Genomic DNA, 20,543 nt, shown 5'->3' with positions numbered 1-20,543 from the left:
AGCAAAATTTCAACCGTTTCCACTAAAACCAAGTGAGTACGACCACGCTAGGTACCACACACCGACGCTCATCGCGACAGTAGTACCATCGATACTACTAAGCCGGGTACGCGCCTCCATTTCGACAATTTTTTCGAGTGCGTGTGTAAGTTTTTTTAATATATTTTGAAAATAGTCACTCTGACCCCGGTAGACTTTGGCATATCCGACCACTGCTGGTGGTACTTTTGGACTTTTGAGCAGAGGCACCGAACGTCGGGGGGTTTAGGAACCACTGTATAATGTATTGCGACTACGTAATTATGGACATCTCGGATATAAGTCAAGGTAAAAGAAAGAAAAATATTATATCGAAAAGTATTTTTGCTAAAAAAGGTATATTTTTTTTCAAATTAAAAGATATATTTTTATAGCATCTCATTATTTTATTGTTATGAATGAATTGTATTGTCCAAGAGTGGGTACATTCCTTTGGAAACATTCCACCGCGATCGCAAGGGCTTACTTAGCTTATATACAAATTTTACCTTCAACCAAACTTTTCAATATACCTTTCATCCTTGAAAAAATATTGTAAAATATAGTAAAAAGTTGTTTTGCAGCAAAAATATGCTCATCAGACCTGGGAGACATATACATATAGGTATATGTCTCCCAGGTCTGATGAGTATATTTTTGCTGCAAAACAACTTTTTACACTAACCTTTTTCGATAGAAATATTACAGTTCTTCGTAACTATTTTGACAAAACATAAACAGAATTATTTGATATACGGATGAATTTAAAATACCTAACAAAGATTTGAGCAATTATCTCTCTGTGTGATATCCAATCCATTTCTTTAACTAGATCGAATATGTGGACTTTCATAAACTTATAACCCAACTTTCAGTTATAGTATATAGGGTGATTCCTGTAAGTCGGTCATGCTTTCGAGGAATGATAGGGGACGTCGAAATATTAATTTTGATATAGCACACTATGGGTCGGTAATGCCTCTTACAATGAATACAGGGTGTTAAAGTTTTTGAAAAATTAAAGATATTCTTTAATAGTTTTTTAACAGTTGAAGGTATCGTTATAAAATTTTATTATAGGAATCTACCTAACAGAGACACTTTAAATGTAAAAAGAAGAGGTTTTAGTATCAACCAGTGGCGTAGATGTGATACGCATCGGGTAATTTTTTCAAAAAAAAATAGTACGCCACTAATAAAAATAAAAATTTCGGAGTTTTTTTATTTACTCGGTTTATTTTCAAGAAAAAATGTCTCTTGCAACTTTCTTCTATCTAACACCATTTTGTCACAATTTAAAAATAAATATTTTTTTAATGAGAACCTTAAATATGTGAATTATTATAACTACCTTAAAACTACGAATTTTATTATTAACAATAAAAAAAATTCTAGTTTAAATTTATAATTTTTTAAAAATTTATTTAGAGCTAATAGTAAAAAGTACTAAAGTTACCCAAGATGAAGGGAGCTAACGATGCACATGTGTTTCTGCCCTCTAGTTATAATAATTCGCTGTATTTAAGATTCTCATTAAAAATTTATTTATTTTTAAATTGTGACAAAATGGTGTTAGATAGGAGAAAGTTGCAAGAGACATTTTTTCTTGGAAATAAACCGAGTAAATAAAAAAACTCCGAAATTTTTATTTTTATCAGTGGCGTACTATTTTTTTTTTGAAAAAATTACCCGATGCGTATCACATCTACGCCACTGGTTGAAACTAAAACCTCTTCTTTTTACATTTAAAGTGTCTCTGTTAGGTAGATTCCTATAATGAAATTTTATAACGATACCTTCAACTGTTAAAAAACTATTAAAGAATATCTTAAATTTTTCAAAAACTTTAACACCCTGTATCTTGCGTAAGAGGCATTTCCAGCCCATAGTGTGCTATATCAAAATTAATATTTCGACGTCCCCTATCATTCGTCGAAAGCATGACCGACTTACAGGAATCATCCTGCATAGTTTGTTTCTGCCAATTTTACACATATTTTATTTTTATCTCGAAAACTATTAGAGATTGTTATTGGATAGTGTATTAGAAAAATTATGAGAAATAAGAGTAGGTAGGTAGATTCTAAAAATGTAATAATATACCAGGTGATTTAGTTCTATTTCTCACTATTTTACCTCTGTATGTTCCGTAAAAATTATATATTGTTACTCTAACTTTTATCTAAGTCAAAAAAACATATTTTTATATAAAATCCTTTAATTAAACTCGTCTTAATATTCTTTCTAGAATCCAAAAACCAAGTAATGTATTTCAGTTTAAAAATATTCAACTTTGATAATAATAATAAATAACGCTTTATTGTACAAAAAGCCAAAATAGCTTCATCGACAAAGCATTTACAAAACAAACAAAAGCACAAAAAATATACAAATAATAAAAAATATCATACAATACAAATAATACAATTCAAAAAAAATTATGTCATTAAAATGACTGCATTAATACATGGACATTGCAGAACACAAAAAAGGCGTATCAATAAAATTTTACAATAGGAAACAATGTAGGATACAATGTACAGATATAAAGCTAAATATATACCTTAATACATTAGCTCCAAAAAATTCATTCTGTCACAAATTGCCGTTCTCCTTGGAAAGTTCTAATAGTATGAGAGATGCCACTCTGTAGAGACAATAACATTTATTAAATTATTCCACAGAGACGTCTTATTCAATGGAGAAGATGCTGGGGGAACTCCTGTTGCTTCTCAGCGAGAGAGTCCAATAAAAATAATATTGTTGTCGACACACACAAAACCTCGTGTGTTTCGTTCACTTACGTACATACGTACAGTCGGTCATTCAAAGTCCATTCGATAGGTCGTGTTGTTGTTGCCGTGAGTTTTGAATTGTCGACGGAGCGATTTTTTCAACACTCTAATTCGGTAAAAGTGCGATTTTTACGTTTCTTAACGCGATCGCTGTTGCACAGGGTCAGTTTGGTTTGGTTTGGCAAATTTTGGCGAAGTGCGAGTGTAAGGTCGAAAAATCGTGGAAGTAACCGTTGAAAGTAAGAAGGGGGCTGTCAAAATGGGTCTCTTTGAAGGTACGACTTTTTATTAGAGGGAATCGACGTATTTTAGCTTTTTATACTTATTTTATTGTCTTAATTGATCTTTAGATTATTTGTTTTGCCTTTTATATGGTATTTTAGGATATAAATAGTTTCGCAGAAATATCATTATTTTTTATACAAGACAGACTGTAAAATCCAATTAAAAACATGAAATTCTAACTAAACGTATTAAACTTAAAAAAAGAAGAATGCTATGGAAGAAATTACATTGCAGGTATAGAATCAGCAATACCCAATAAGCCAGACGAAATTAAAAATAAATTAAGATGCGAGAACTAATATTTATTACGAATAATGTGAAAAAAAATTAAATCCAAACCCATAGAATTAAATACAACACAAAAAACGTATACAAAAATCTTAATAAATCAAAGGTATCTTTGAAAAATTGCCCACAAATAGTAATTTGTACTCAGGGCTAATAAATCAAATAAAACAGTTGAGATTTTTAATGCAAAAAATGATATAAAAATGTCATAAATGCTAAATGATGATTGAACAATTTATAAAAAACTAAAAAATAGTCCCACCAATATATATCAAAATAAAAACAATACATATGTAAAAAACTTTTAACTGAAAATAATATTACTGAACAAGAATATAAACATTTAACAATTTTTAATTCAGTCTCGAAAAATATACGGTATGCCAAAAATTCATAAAAACCACTTTCAGTATTCAATAATTTGTTTTATATTACGTTTATACTTTTTTTTACTCAATTGAATAATAATAATGGCCCCTCTACAGGTTGGGTGACGTTGGCCAATGCATGTGCCAATACGCTGACCAGTGCGTTGGGTCAACGTGTAGCGGCAAGCATTAGCGACCAATCCGTTTGTTGTGTTCACATCAAAGGGAGTTGGTATTCGCGCACCTTGGTTGGTGATATTTTGCTGTGTGTATACAGGGTGTCTCAATATTCCCAGGACGCAGGATATAGAACTACTACTTTTTTATATCAAAATAAGTTCATTGAACACAATTTACCTCTATACAAAAATGCTTCGTTTGCTCGTTAGATGGCATCAATGTTTAAAAAAATAAACACATTTTTTAGATATTTTAAGAACCGATATTCCGATTTGAACTAGATTTGGTATATCTATGTTTTGCTAAGTATTCTAACATTTGACCATCACAAAAAATTAAAAAAAGTACGGAAAGGGTGAGAACTACCCCCCTATTTAAATAATTTTAATAAAAATATTTTGCAATTCTACCGACGATTATATTTGATAGTATTTACGACGATAGTATTTACTACATTTTTCTATCTCTTGTAAAAAAACTATATCGCATAATTTTTGAGAAAAAAAATTGGAAAAAATGGAGAATTTTTTTCCAAAGCAGGCATACAAAATAAGCGTATTTTTTACATACGTATTTTTTACCCCCTATACAAAAGTGCTTCGTTCCTCCGTAGAGGGCATCAATAAAAAATAAACCCATACGTTAATTAATGTAAAATGTATGAAGCTTATAGATATCATTTGTGATTGAAGCTAATATAAAATTCCATATTTTTGCCAAATAGATTATTAAGACATACCTACTAGATATTATGCGTCTTTCAAAAAGTATGCGTGGTGGCAGGTTCTTAAAATAGACAAAAATGTAATAAATACTAAATACTACTTATAGCAGGGTCATTCTACGAAAAAAAATTGACACAAAAGTTCAGTTCAAAAAATTTTTGTACTAAAATTATGTAGGGATGGGGTTAGTTCACCCTTTCCGTACTTTTTAATAGTAAAATATTAGAGCACTTAGCAAAACATAGAAACACATAAATCTAGTTCAAATCGGAATATGGGTTCTTAAAATATCTTAAAAAATGTATTTCTTTTCAAAGTTTGATGTCCTCTGACTGATAAATGAAGCACGTCTTATAGAGGGAAATTGTGTCCAACTAAGAAGCCAAAGACCTACCCTAATTTTATTCGAATAGAAGCACTAACTTATTTTTTTAAATTTTGTTAGACATAGATATCTTACGTCAAATCATTGTGCAAATTTTTATGGCATAAGCTCCGAATTTTATTTTTTTCAAGCTTTTGTTGTATATGTATATTTGTTGTACTAAACAATATAGTTACGTTACCATAGCAACAAACGCTATCTTTAATTCGATGTTTAAAATATATTACATTCGTATTATTTATTAATAAACCGTATTACATTCATGTTTTAGTTGCATTTTATCCCCTTAAACGGCCTACACACGTAACGATTTATCGTACTGCGCGTTGAACTGCATATCGTAAAGAAAAATCGTACGGCTTGCAGTACAGCCATTTTTTGTACACACGATGCAAAACATTGTACTGCCGCAGTTCAGATTATTCACTATTCGTCGAGAAGGACTACCGTTATGTCAAGAATTTCGAAGAAGAAAGCTGCCGTGCTTGTAGCTGCGGTATTGCTGATAGATGAAGATGATGAACAAAAGGAAATCAAAAAGCGAAAATGGTGTAAAAAGTGTTTGATGGAGAGAAAAAAATATTCAAAAAAAAATAAAAAATAAACAAAATTTCATAACTGGAATTTCTTTTCATTTTATTTGGATATTCTTTTGATTTCAAATCCCATAGGCATCTATTTTCTCTATATAAATCAATAAAGTCTTCCCAGAACGACTTATTTTTTAAATCCATAATGTTGATTAAACCAAAAATAAATAAAAATTATATCGTAACTTCGCGTTGAGGCAGGGGATACACTCCACACGTTCAGACTTGCGTTCAAACTAGCGATGGGAACTATCGAATGAATTAGACTATCGAATGGTTACTGAATGAATGATTTCAACTATCGAATGGTTTCATTCGAATAAAATCATTCATTCATTTGTATACTAAAGCATATGTGACAACCTCGCCGTGCGACTAAATGGTTATCGTTAAGCCACGACTATCGAATGCTTTAGATAAATGAAATTTAGTATTCGTTTGATTTTTGTCTGCGTCGCGGTCGGTGCATTATTAGTTCTTCCAAATTTTTATAACTTGCCTTCTAAATACTGTGCTATTTTTGCGTTTATTAAAATATTTAAAATACTAAAGTAGTAGTGTTTTTTTTTAATTGACGATTGTGTACGTGTGCAGGTGGTCAAAATTTTTCCGAAAATTTGTGTGATTTTCCGATCTTTCAATTATTTAATTTTATACGGTATATGGTCTATTTTTTAATGGGAAATTTTGAGAAGTAACAATTTTTAAGAGAGATGAGGTGAACTTACAATTAATTTTAAAAATACATATGTATTTGTATTTTAGATGTTTTAGTAATATGAATTAGTTGAACTTAATAATCATATTTAAGTAATGTGGTAATGTGGTTAAGTAAATGGTTATCGAACTCAAATTTTGGGATGAGAAAATTAAATTGATTGATTAAAGTTTAATTAAAAAATTAAAAAAAAATTTTAAAAAAAAGTTAACGATATTTGTATTTTGTTTATGCTAATTCTCTTACATGTAGATTTTTGCGAAGAAATATTTCATTTATTTTTTAAAGTAAATGCCAGTAAAACCAAATATTATTTTTAAATACTAATACAAAGTAATAAACATATATAATTTTGATTTCTAATTTTTTATTTATATTTTTCTTCTATTACACTGCATGCTTAGAAAATTAATAAATGTTTATATTTCATGATGTTAAAATTTGTTGTTAATATAACAAATTAGTTCTGTAATTATTATTATTTAATAAACCAACGTTGCCAAAAAATTTAGAGACTATATTATTTTTAAATAGGATCTAATATAAATAATTTTAACTACTAATTTGTTGTTTATATTTTGCTACTACTTAAAAAAATGTTTATATTAAATGATTTTCAATTTTGGTGTTAATAGGTATAACAAATTATTACTGTTATTATTATTTATTAAACCAGTTTTGCCTAAAAACATTAAAAATCATTTTCCTACATCCAAAATAAAAAGTATTATTGCAGTGTAACAACCGAATATTAATAAAAAAAATGCAAAATATATGGTCATACTATCCCTAACTAACTATAATACCAAAGAATAATATTCTTTGCTAATACCAACTAATACGAATATACGGCAACAGCGCCGTTCATAATGTATTTTCTGTGTAAATACTTGCACCTCAATAAAAAAAATAATGTGTCCTTATCTTTATCTGACTCAAAATCAAAGATGCCGGCTTTTTTCATACCATTGCCACCGACCGCCGACCGCTGTCGGGTTTTTAGGAAAGAAACCTACGTCGCCGGGCGACAACTAAAATCCAGTTTATATTTTATTATAATCGATCCTGACGAATAAATGAATTTTACAAATGAATGAATTTTATAAATGAATGGTTTTTGCTGCCGAATTAATATATTTCAAGGCAGATGACGCATCTATTCGATATTTTTATTCGAATAGTTTTCGACGAATGTTTTCTTATTAGCTATCGAATTAGCTTTTGTGATCTTTATCTGACTCAAAATCAAAGATGCCGGCTTTTTTCATACCATTGCCACCGACCGCCGACCGCTGTCGGGTTTTTAGGAAAGAAACCTACGTCGCCGGGCGACAACTAAAATCCAGTTTATATTTTATTATAATCGATCCTGACGAATAAATGAATTTTACAAATGAATGAATTTTATAAATGAATGGTTTTTGCTGCCGAATTAATATATTTCAAGGCAGATGACGCATCTATTCGATATTTTTATTCGAATAGTTTTCGACGAATGTTTTCTTATTAGCTATCGAATTATTCGAATGAATTGTAACTATCGAATGTTTCGATAGTATTCATTCGATAGTTCCCACTACTAGTTCAAACCCCACCCCAGACATGACCCGTTGATACGATATTTTACGGAAGCGATTTTATATATTTTACGGAAGCGATTATTAAACGATTTGAGGACTGCATACTGCAAACCATCCAATTTTCCTACACACGCTACGATTTATCGTTAATGCGGCAGTTTCGATGGATATCGTACTGTATGCAGTACGATAAATCGTTACGTGTGTAGGCCGTATTAAGGAAATTATTGCGTTGATGTTTGAAAATGTTCCCTAAAACACTTATATAATAAATATTATTTTAGATTTATCTATAGTAAATAAGATCGCCATTGGGCGAAAAAAAAAAGAATAATTTGAATATACTTACCATACTGCTCTAGTACTGTTTTGTACTTACCACACTCGCTAGTGTCCAACTTTCACTGAAGTACTCAATTACCTGCAACATAACACTAAAACTGTCTCCCCCAGAAGTAATGTCGAAAGGTAGTTCCTTGGGGAGGTACTCAAAGCGGTTTGTGGAGGTTTTTTTTAGTCGGAAAGGTACCACAACCACCCCGACAGTACCATAAGTTGTAGAATCTGGTAACGATTCCCTCTAAGAACATAGCCGAAGTATGACAGGTTTCGGAATTTAACTGTTGTCAAAAGTTCACGAACTGCATATGCCCTGTTTAAAGACTGCTTCATTTCTTTGCATAATCACCCATGGTATTATATTCTTGGCATTCGATAGTTAAGTATTTGTATTTCACATAAAAAAAATTCTATCGATTCTCGATTTTTCATTTTAAGTAATTTTAAGTAGAATACTGCGTAAAATTGAAATAAAGATGTATCATATTGATGGTAACAAAGATAATGATTATTTGAATGATATATAATGGCATTATAATGATTATTTATAGTATAGTATTATAATTATGAGAGAAAATTTGTATTTTTAAGTGATTTTAAATGGCTACGTAGAGTCTCGAATATGGTTTCTTTTTATTTTATAACCTATAATTTATTCAAATTTAAAAAAAAATATCCCGTTGATTATATATTTTTGGGAGTTAATTAATTTCTTTAGTCTATACAGGTAGGCAATTTAAAATTAGCATTCGGGAATATACTAAATATTATCGGGTAGATCCTCAAATACATGGATTGTTCAGAAGTCAATCAGTATGGGTCAATCAACAAGTGCAACTGATTTTTTCTCGTCTGCGCCTTTCTTCATATTAATAAGTCGCAAACGAAAAAGAGACATACACATTGGGCCTAATGAATAAAAATATAGCAATTGCTAAAAGCAATTGCTGATTAGCAAAAGCAAAAGCCCAAAAAGCAAAAGCTTTAAGAACAAGCAATTGCTTAAAATTCCTAAGAATAAAAATATTAAGCATTTGCTAGGCATTCCGGGGTAGTGTAAGCAATTGCTGTGTCGACTTGTCAAGAGGTATTTTATTTTGTTTACATTGCGGTATCTCTATTCGTTATTCACTTGTATGTACAAACGTGTTTACTAGGTTTTTTTAGGTGTTGACAAAAATATAATAAAAGAAAAGGCATTTCAGACTCAGCGAAAAAAATCAGCAACATGAAAGGAGAAGTAAAAAAATTGGCGCCGGGAGGCACGTATAGCCGACCATACTAAAATATGTTAATATCTCGAAAACTGCGACTTTGATTGATTTTGATGTTATTACAAATTTTATTGCAAATATTATTCCTAATCTTAATTTGAAAACCGCGTTTCGCTAGCTACTGTAATTTTGGAGTTACGATTTTTTTAAATTTTTAACCCCCTCCCATACCCCCTTACCAACCCCCCACCCCCACCAAAAACTAATGGCCAGATTCTCGGGTGCCACAGTACTTTTGTGCCAAATTTGGTTAAAATCGGTTCAGCGGTTTTTGAGTTATCGTGTTACAGACGGCAGACGGACAGAAGGACAGACAGACAGACAGACACCATGAAAATATTTTATATTTTGGTCATTTATGACCCAAATAACTCATTTTGAGTGAAATTAAAAAAACTTTTTTTTTGCCGATCTTACAGCCTACCATACCTATTTGGTATGGTCGGCTAAAAAGAAATATGATGTAAATATCCTAATAGCCTAAATGGCCTCAATAAGTTCGGCACAATTTTTGTGAAATTTTATCCATATGTTTGCCTTACTTACAATTTTATTCATAACGTGTGTATATGTTTTGGAGTCACTGGTTTGATGAACACCAATTTCTTCACCAACTGCATTTTGAAAACTTGGGTCCGCCACGACACGAAGAAAAAATGTTATTTTGTCTAAAACATTTAAAGCTCCGCCATGTGTTTCAAAACTTTCTTCTAGGAAATAGTTTGCAAGCCATTCTACATTTTCATGGCTAAAACGGTATAATTTTCGATAATCTTCTTCTACACATTCCTTGCGTACTTTGTAGAGTTTTACTTAACGATTCAAAAACTCTGCCATTTTACGATGGAAATCGGACAAATGTCACAACAAAATTAATTCAAGCAAATGTATAACGATAGTATAGTGCATGCTTGAAAATTTACCAGCTATGCTTGTGTCGCAAAAGCAATTGCCAGCTTTATTCATATTTTATTAAGGAAATACTTAACATTTCTAAGCAAAACCTTTTGCTTTCAGCTTTTCCGTTGATTTGAAGCAATTACTACAAGGTCAAGTAATTGCTTAACATTTTATTCATTTCCCTTTAAGCATTTGCTAAGATTTTCAAGAAAAAGCAATTGCTACATTTTTATTCATCAGGCCCATTGCCTTTAATTTTTCTAAATCTTGTTTTTTAAACCTCCTTATCTCAATGCAATTGTTGATTGACTTGCACTTATTGACTTCTGAACCTTCCACATAGCGGTTTGGAGGGCGAACCAAAAACGAGGAATTTTTGACTCACCTCTCCTCACGGCTTGACGGCCTAACCTAGCGTAACATCTCCAATTTTTTTTCCTAATATAAACTTTGTTTTAGTTTAAATCACCTGTGGGCAATTTAGTATAGAAATCTAGTAGAATTACATTTATATGTAATGTGTTTGCCTGTCCTCTTACACATCGCGGTTCTTTTACACAAAAATTCTGTATGGGTTCGAACTTCGAACGCCTGGCATTTCTTGCGCACATTTCTTGCATTTCTTCTTCTTCTACCCAATAACTTATATTGACTTCCTTTTATCGGAATAATTTCCACTGTACTACCCAGTATTCTAGTTATCTTATATATATTTCAATGCCTGCATCATTAGCAAATGTTAGCATAACCATTGTATTTAATAAGAGTGGGTCCTAGGTGGGATCCTCAACTCTCGCTGCGAGGGCCTATTGTGGCTCAGTTTCTACAAGGTCTTTAATGGAAAAAGAGTGTTAAAGTTCACCCTCAAGACCCACCCTTTTAACATGGGCTGTTATGTCCGATGGTGATATATCTCCTCGGTCTGATAGGTCTAGCGTGGTTTTGCCAAACACCTCAAACCTGGTACTGCTCCCAGCGGGGCAGGTACATATAACGTGCTTCATTGTTTTGTCACCTTCCATACAGAGTCAGCATTCTGCGTCTTCCACCAGTCCCATCCACTGTAGGTGTGATCACAGCCGGCCAGTGGCCCATGTATACTGCATTGAGCGTACGCGCTCCATTCCTGTCAGCTTTTAAGAGTTCTACTGGTCTGCGTTTGGATGGCCCTGCTATGATTTTCTTGGCGTATTCCATTCCGGGACTGTCCAGTCCCGAAACGTCGCACCTCTAACCCATTCACAAAGTCTGCCCCTTGCGAGATTTTTTGGAACGCTCTAGCTGTTCGGGGCCCACAAATGGTGAACCTGCACCTGCTTTGGCGAGGGAATCAGCACGTTCGTTTCCCTCTAGGCTGACATGTCCCGGTATCCATATTAACGGCACTTTGTTCCTATCTCCTAATATATTGGGTAATTTTTTACAATGAAGAATCGTCATAGACGTGCTTTTCGTTGTCACAATTGCTTTCAGCGCGGCTTGACTATCCGAAAATATGCTTATAGTTTTCCCGGTGTTTTGCCGAACAACTGCTGGTGGAACTACCAGCAGTTGTACACATGTTTCAATAGCGTATAGCTCAGTTTAGAAAACTGTGGTGTATTTTCCAAGATTGTCGTTAGCATAACCATATTAAGAGGTGTCGTATCTTACCATTTCAGTTTTCTATCAACTGCTGTAAGCCTTTCACCTACCGAATTTTTTTTAATAATTTCTGGATTGTAGGATTTATGCAGATTTTTTGCTATAACCCTTATTGGTTTGGTTTGTTTATTTTCGTATGTATAATAGGTTATACCCGAATACCCACATTATCCAACATTCTTGGTTAGGTTAGGTTAGGTTAAAGTAAAATGTTTTCTTCGTTAATTCTTGTTATTAATAGATTATCTATTTCTTCATATGAGTTTACGTCATGTAACATGATGGTGAAGGAGCTTTCTCTTTTATATGTGTTTTTTCTTGTGATATGGGTGGAGTTTCTTTTTCGGGTGTAGTATTCATTTTGCGCCTCTTGTTTTTATGTTTGTTTTACCCTAATCCACTCCGTTTCTTTAGCAATCTCTTCTTCATCTGTGTCGTATTCCTTTTGAGAAAGTGGAGAAGTTGCTCTTGATGGTCCTGGTGTAATTATTGTCCTTGTTTTTACACTGATAGGTATTGATATTTGTCTTTGTGATATAGTCTTTAAGTTCATCAATCTGTTTTTGCAAATCTACAACTGATCTTTCCAGTCGATTATTTTTATTATTAGACCTGCAACTGTTGACCTACAGAGTTCCATCCGTTAACAGCATATTGCCATTGTGCATACAACTGCTCTTCTCTTTAACTTCGTTGATAATTTTCTTGAAACAGTGCTTAATTTTGTTGTTTGAGTACTCATTCGGTGTAGGTAAAAATATGTTCCGAGATCATTCCTCTAATTTCTTATTTTGTCTACTTTGTATGGCAAAATTATTAAGTTTGCAGATATCGGTGTTTATAAGTAATTTTGAAAATTATTTTAACATCCTTTGAACCAAAAAATATAAAAAGATCTCAAATAGACAACATGGAAGCCAATGTTCCCTCTGCAATCCTCCAATATGTATTTGAGATTTTTCTTCTGTTACTTTTTGTCTAAGAGATATTCCCGATTGCTACTTTTAAAATTACCACCCGGTACCTACCCATTACTAAACTATATTTTACGGCAAATATTGAGTATCTAATGTGCTAATATGTTCTAATCTAGTCTTTTGGCAGCATTTTTGTAGTTTACAATTTTAAAGTCATTAATACTTACTTTTTAGACATAAGAAACAGAATTTTCGTACATAAATATCAAAATATATAAAAGCTGAGAGTCAGACTCTGATCAATTGGTGAAAAGAGATAATAATAACCTACAAGATAGATGCAAATACATCGTAAACAAACTTTTTGTGAGTTGGCCCCAGGCCATCATTTTTGTCGTGGAACTGTTGGGTAATCTTTGGCGTCATTTGACCATCAAAGAAGGAAAATTTTAATCGAATAAACAAGGTCGAATACCGGTAGAAAATTATTGAAATTTATATTTAACTAAACGAGCCGCGCACCCATCGTCCAGTACAATACATTGCAGTTTCGTTTACTTAAACTGTTTTTGTCGTTCATTTACGTTATACTGTTTTAATTCCTTAACATAGTTCCTTTAATTCTAGTTCCTTAGTTTCTTAATCCTCCTAACATAGTTCTCACTAAACATAGTTCCTGTAGTAATTGTCACTTGTTACATTGTTACATATAATGGTCAACAGACCCTAGACTAGACATTCAGTAGTAATTTTATAAAACTACAAATTTAGTCACAATTCCGCATCGCCAGACAGCGCAAAACACATTCAAGTACAGAATTCTAATTTATATATGAAGATGTGTGTGTTTGTGTGTGACATGCCAGCCTCTATATTGACCAGGCCCTAGACACTCAATAGTAATCTTATGGGACTACAAATTTAGTTTCTTCCGCATCGCCAGACGGCGCAAAAGACATGAAAGTACAGGTTTCTAATTTATATACGAAGATGACATGACAGCTGCTATATTTACTATCATCTATGGTCTAGTTTTGATCTAGTTGTCAAAATGTTGGTGATCCGTCAAGTTATTTTTAAATCATTTTTAAATAATTATTAATTCAGATATTCCTGATTTTCCGGAAAGGTCGGTGATTTGTGTTTATAGTTTGTGTTTTTATTAGTTTGTGCATTTTGATATTTACAGTCGATCACCATTTTCGTGTTAGATACTCAACTTTTTTATTAAAAACATTTTTTTAAACATCTTAGGAATAATATATTTATGAACAAAATAAAAAAATGTTTAATCATAAATAAGTAAGTACATAGTTGGTAAAATAGTATTTTTAGTAACAGTAAATTAGTAGTCTATAATATTTTTACTATATTATAATTTATTTGTTAAATCAAGAAAAAATAGGCGCTATGTGCTCTATTGTTGGTGTTTAAAATGTACCTATGTATTCGTAATTTTATTTTTTGTTTTGAATATGTTACACTTCTAATGATTTAATAAAACATAAGATATAGTAAACAAGCCTATATTTTTTATATTTTACAAGGAATAATTTTGTGCTTTAATAACGTGACCGTTTTAGTTAGCGTTAATAAATAACGGAACGCTAAAATTCTGTCATGCCAAAACTCTCCATTAGTTTCTTCCGAATCACCAGGTGGCTCTAAATGAAGGACTTATTTGTTTTATATCAGTGTCGAATCTATCTCTAGTACGTGACAATAGTCTATGATATTGACTGCCGTCCAGTTGTCAAAATGTTGGTGATCCGTCAGTTTGAATAATTTTAATCATTATTTAAATAATTATTAATTCAGATTTTCCTGATTTGCCGGAAAGTGGTTTGTGTTTATAGTTTCTGTTTTTCGTGTATTTTGGTGTTTATGGCGATCATCATTTTCGTATTATAGGTATAAAATAAATAGGCTTTGGGCCTTAAGCTGAACATCGGCAAAACTAAAATCATGTGCACTCCCCCAGAAGATCACAACAATGCTATAAAAATCGGAGAAGAACTATTCGAATATGTGGCGGAATTCAATTACCTTGGCAGTTTGATTTCGGAAAAGGCCAATATTGACTCTGAAATTCAGCACAGGATTAGTAGCGCCTCAAGAGCATTCTGGAAATTAAAAGACAGGGTTTTCTACAATCATGACTTGAGTACAAAAACAAAACTTGCAGTATACCGAGCAATTATAATCCCCACCATGATATATGGGAGCGAAACCTGGGTGCCTTACCGCCGACACATGAACGCATTGAACAAGTTGCAACAGAGACACCTTAGACAACTCTTAAGAGTCCGGTGGTTCCATCATGTCTCAAACGTATCGGTCCTTGAAAAATTTAACTGCGAGAGTATTGAAGTCATGGTCACAAAATCCCGCTTAAGATGGGCTGGTCACGTATGCAGAATGCAAGAAAACCGCATACCAAAATCTCTGCTTTACGGTGAGCTTGTGGACGGTAAGAGGAGGCCGGGTGGACAACTGAAAAGATACAAGGACATTTTCCACGAAAATTTAAAGGGAATTAACATGCAGAATGAGTGGGAAAAAGCAGCTCACAAGAGAACTCAATGGAGAAGGGTTGTAAACTCAGTTAACAGCGGCAACCAAAAAGTAGAGAGGCAACAAAGCAATGAGATTTTTGAATGTCCGGAGTGCGGTAGGCAGATAACATCACGTATCGGGCTTTTCAGTCACAGAAAAGCTCATGAAAGAAAACGCCTTACGTGACCATTTTCTTTATGTGTGTCGAATACTCGTCAGCGAGTAACGGCTGTATGTATGTATATGTATTATAGGTATATGTTACGGTTAAAGTCCGATGTTCGGTTAATGTCGGCATTAACCGGATATCGGACTTTAACCGTAACATATACACTAAACTGTTAAAAAGACATTTTAGAAATAATATTAAATTTATGAACGAAATGAATAGTTTGATCATAAATAAGTAAGTACAGAGTTGGTAATATATGTAATATGTATAGTATTTTTGGCAACAGTTAATTAGTAGTCTAAAATATTTTTACTTTATTATAATTTATTTATTGTTAAATCAAAAAAATAGGCGCTATGTTTTCTATTGTTATGTTTAAAATGTATGCATTCATAATTTTATTTTAGTTTTGTAGTAACGTTTTTTGTTCATTGTAATAATGTAATAAAACATAAAATGTAGTAAAAAAAATGTATATTTATTATTTTATATTTTACAAGGAATACTTTTACTCTTGAATAACGTTATCTTTTTAGTTAGCGTTATAAGGAACGCTAAAATTATGTTATGTCAAATCTCTCTAGTTTCTTTCGGACCACCAAACGTTCAATCTGGTCATGTAGTTTTGCTTTTTTACAGTGTGGATGTTTGGGTTTTAGCTGGATTTTCATTTTTGAAGTAAAAAGTCGGTGGTTAGTGCCACATTCGGTATCTACTCTGGCTTTTGTAAGACTGACATCTTTTAGATGCGTCCTTCGAAAGATTACGTGGTCCAATTGGTGCCAATGGCCTGATCTGAGATGTTTCCAGGTACCTTTAAACTTCTCCTTCAACCTGAACCACGTATTGGTGATGTAAAGATTATACTCTGTGCATGTTGTTAATAAGCGTTCACCATTGCTATTTACGCTTCCTATTCCATGTTTTCCCAATACGTCAGGCCATATTTCCTGTATTTGTTGATACGGGCATTAAAGTCACCTAGCAAAATGTTTCTATAACTACTACTAAATTCGTTCGTGCTTCGGAATTTGTTGGAGTGCATTTTGCAGAGCGTGGTAAAATTTATCCTTATCCTCAATTTTAGCGTCTAGGGTAGGAGCGTAGGCACTTATGATGTTGACGTAAGTTTTGTCTGATAAGGGTCATAAGACGTCCGGAGACACCAATAGGTACTTCTGTTAATTTGGTGGCGATTTCGGTTTTGATTGCAATGCCTACGCCATGAGTTCTCCTGTGTATTGCGGGGTGACCCTTCCAAAAGAAGGTGTAATGCTCCTCAGTGAGACTACCTTCATCCGCAAAGCGGGTTTCGTTAAGAGCGTCAACATCTATATTTAGTCGGTGGAGTTCCTGTGTCCTGTGAGACCAGTACGAGTTTGTCCTGGTCCTGGAGTTTGTCCTGTTCAGTAGAGTGCGGACGTTTCACGCCGCAAACCTGAAACATTGACGATGCTTAGTTCTCCGATGATACACTCGAGTAGGCATGCCCTCCCGGAGATCCGATCGAGGGGGTATTTTACCCCCGGATGATGATTTCGTCCTACTCGAATGTTCCATCTTTGATGAGTGTTAGCTCGTAAAAGGTTCAAGTGTGACGGTTACGCTGCCGCACAGTTTGGCTGCAACTGTAGCACGGGATGGCTATAGCACAGTGAGGACTGCGACGATAGTTCCCTTGTGCTACGCTCCCGGCCGGTTAGGAGTAGTTTACTACTCCTCTTCCACAGAAAGGTGGTAGGTCTGAGGGTTGTATAATGATATACCGCCTATACTCGGGCGTCAGAGGACTGTCACTGGCTAAGAATGGAATGATGGAAACCGGTTCATCGGTTAAACCGATTAAGAAAAAAACCGGTTATTATTGGCAAATAAACCGGTTCTTTAGAAAACCGGTTAACTTTTCCCATCCCTAGTCAGAGGCTCATTTGTTTAAACAGGGTGCACCACATGAAGGTGAGGTTGCCTTTTGGGTGAGCTAGGCTATGTGTATATATCGCTAGGCTTATTATATCGCAGTACCCCTTGCTCCCCAAACTATAACTATATATAACTTTCCTAATGAGGTAAGACCTTTGGGTAAGACCAAAATGCTTAAAATGTCTGTATTTGAAATATTTCGTTTTTTAAAAAGATTTAAGTCATGTAGTGTTGTTTAAAAAATCTGGAAATCGATAGCCATACATTAGTTACTTCTACAGACATCTGAACAATTACAGACACCTGCATTTATTTACTAAACTTCCTACCGCCTAACAGTAAAGTGAAGTGAAGTTTTTTGGTCAGTCTTGGTGGTACAGATGTGAGCTTCTTAGAGTATTTTGTGTTTTAAATGATGTTTGTTTAAACTATATTATTTTTCACTGTGTGTATCATGGGCTTGTGTGTCGGGTCTCTTTTAACTTTTGTCAGCAAAGTTGTTTATTATTAATTTTATAGCTTTAAATTTTGGGTTTGGGGTTTCGGATTTATTAATAGAGATACAAAGATGCGATTTTCACATCACTGTACTACTTTTTTTTGTACTACTTTTTAGAAAGTTCATAACAAGAAAAATAAAATAAGATAATAATATACGGGATGTTTCATTTAAAAAAAAACATAAGTTTGAGTCATATTTCGAAAATGACAGCACTCAGTGAAAAACTAGTTACGCCACTGGATTCTTAGTGAAAAACTCAACGGAATTCAGTTTTCATCTTTACGTTAAGTTATATCTATATCTCGGTTATCTAAGCGAGTACGAGGGGAGTCGAAAAGTGCAAAATTTTCAAATTCGCCCTGTATTTTAGGAACTAAGCCTGTTAGGGCAAATCTATTTGTAGCATCTTTAGTTTCATAAAAAAGTGGAACAGTAATGTGAAAATTGCATCTTTGTATCTCTACCTATAAACAACTATAAACGCCATAAAACGAAGAAACCCTATAAAACACACGAAAATGGGACACCCTTATATATAATAAAAGATTGTTGTAAGTTGACTAAAATGTAGACGAAAAATTGTAATACCCTAATAATAATCTTTTCATTTTATCTCATTTATCAACTATTAGAAAATCCCTTAAATATTTTGAACAGCTATTTTTATTTTGAGATATCGTAGGTTACAGGTACCTATAGATATCTTATATTCTTATCGTCCTTAAGTCCTTATCTTTCCATATTGTTTATGCGATAATGGAGACTATATTTCGATACTTTTAGTCGTCATTTTCATGTTACAGTTTAGAATAAGCAATGGCTGAACCGGGTTGTGTAGAACATATGCCAGTATATTTTAAAGTCAATCAACTTGTTTTTCTTTAATTTTTTAGTTTTTTTTCAATTTTTAACAATATATTTGAGGGTTTAAAGACACTTCGTGCAGTGATTAGTTCGATAATTGAAATATATGTTGTTCGTGCCGGGTTAACATATTTGGTGTAGTTTTCGTTTTGAAAATTAGTTGGACAATGACTATGTATTTTCCTACAGCTTATCATCTTATGGATACGGCGCCAAAATATGTTTTTGGTGAGTTTTAAAACATTACGGATTACGGGACGTTGTTGCAGTCACCCTAAATTGTTTAACACCACTTAGCAGCATTAGAAATTTCGGAAAATTACGATAATTTGATTTGAGATTTTTACATAAAAACACACTTTCAAAGAAGTAAATCAGACTCGGCTTATTTTCAATTCTTAAAACTCCTCTAAATTACTCCTGAAATTGCGGAGAAGAGCGTTGGAGCAGTTTTTTTGGCTACTTTCGGTTGTTTCCTGTTGTCTCGCTCAATATCGTTTTTTTACTTTTTTCGCCCTGTTTTTTTTTTTTTAGAACTGTTTCCGCACATCAGTGTCGGTTTTTACACCCAAACGAAAGCACTTTTTGGTAACATTTGGGCTCTGCGGTGGAGCACTAAATTCACCTATTTTATTAATAAATACATACCTAGCCTTCAATATTAGTGTATATAAGTTATTTGTGTCACCAAAAAACAATATTTTGTTACATAAATTATCTGTAATACTTAAAAATATAAACCTTGATATTAAGGATATATTAAATCAATCGGCAAAACGGCCATCTTTGTTTACAATTTTTCGTACCATGTTGCCGATATGTTTTCATTTTCCTTTAAGATTTTTATTTTATTTAAACTCTAGAAATTATCAAAATACCATTTTTAAATAAACAATTACTAACACAGTAGTTGTTATATTCAATCGTTTACTTAATTAACTAAGTTATAATATAATTAATACTATCAAATATAAAAATATATTGATTTTATTCAGATTAGTGAATCATTGGTTGCATATGATATTCATAAAATAAATATAATTGTACTAGAAGGGTACTAGCAAAGAATAATAGGTATTAAGATATTCTTGGGTACTAGGGTACTAGTAAGAATATAGGTATACAGTATGTCCCCGGATTGTCTTTACAAGAGGAAAAACATTTTTATTATTGATATTTTGAAAAAAATGCATTCTTCATAAAAAATGTTTGCTTGTTCTAAAATGGTTAATCCCGTTTATACTTTTCCAAATTTCCATACCGTTTTAGAGCAAAGGAAGCAAAGAAAAACATGAAAATATTGTTGAATCTTTTCCTAAGTTGAAGTCCTAAAAATCAAAACGCGTTTCTATGGTATATAAAATATAAAAATAAAAAAATTCTAACAAAATAATAATTTAATATTCTAGTCTAATATTTTCATGTTTTTCTTAATTTTCTCTAGAAGTTTCAGATCTCTATCTCACCCGAAAGTGGTCGTACCGCAGAACCCAAATAGAGTAAACGACAAAATTAAAACTTAA

General features: G+C 32.7%; 1 protein-coding gene across 4 annotated transcripts in view; it reads left to right on the top strand.

Annotated features, from left to right (window-relative positions):
- The first annotated feature begins 208 nt into the window (after window positions 1–208).
- Window positions 209–20,543, top strand: part of LOC115886142 (hepatocyte nuclear factor 4-gamma) — a 151,499-nt gene continuing 131,164 nt past the window's right edge. For 2 of the 4 annotated variants that reach the window (XM_030905215.1, XM_030905214.1), the window contains exon 1: window positions 18,956–19,248. In XM_030905215.1, the coding sequence (XP_030761075.1) occupies window positions 19,188–19,248 (61 nt within the window). In that variant the 5' untranslated portion in view covers window positions 18,956–19,187. Of the gene's footprint in view, window positions 328–2,611; window positions 3,089–18,955; window positions 19,249–20,543 lie in introns of those variants that run through there. The other 2 variants (XM_030905216.1, XM_030905217.1) reach the window with 2 other exon arrangements.

The sequence above is a fragment of the Sitophilus oryzae genome, unplaced genomic scaffold (assembly GCF_002938485.1).
Source record: "Sitophilus oryzae breed Bouriz unplaced genomic scaffold, Soryzae_2.0 scaffold_469_pilon_pilon, whole genome shotgun sequence".
NCBI lineage: Eukaryota > Metazoa > Arthropoda > Insecta > Coleoptera > Curculionidae > Sitophilus > Sitophilus oryzae.
This window is presented reverse-complemented; position numbering and strand designations above follow the sequence as displayed.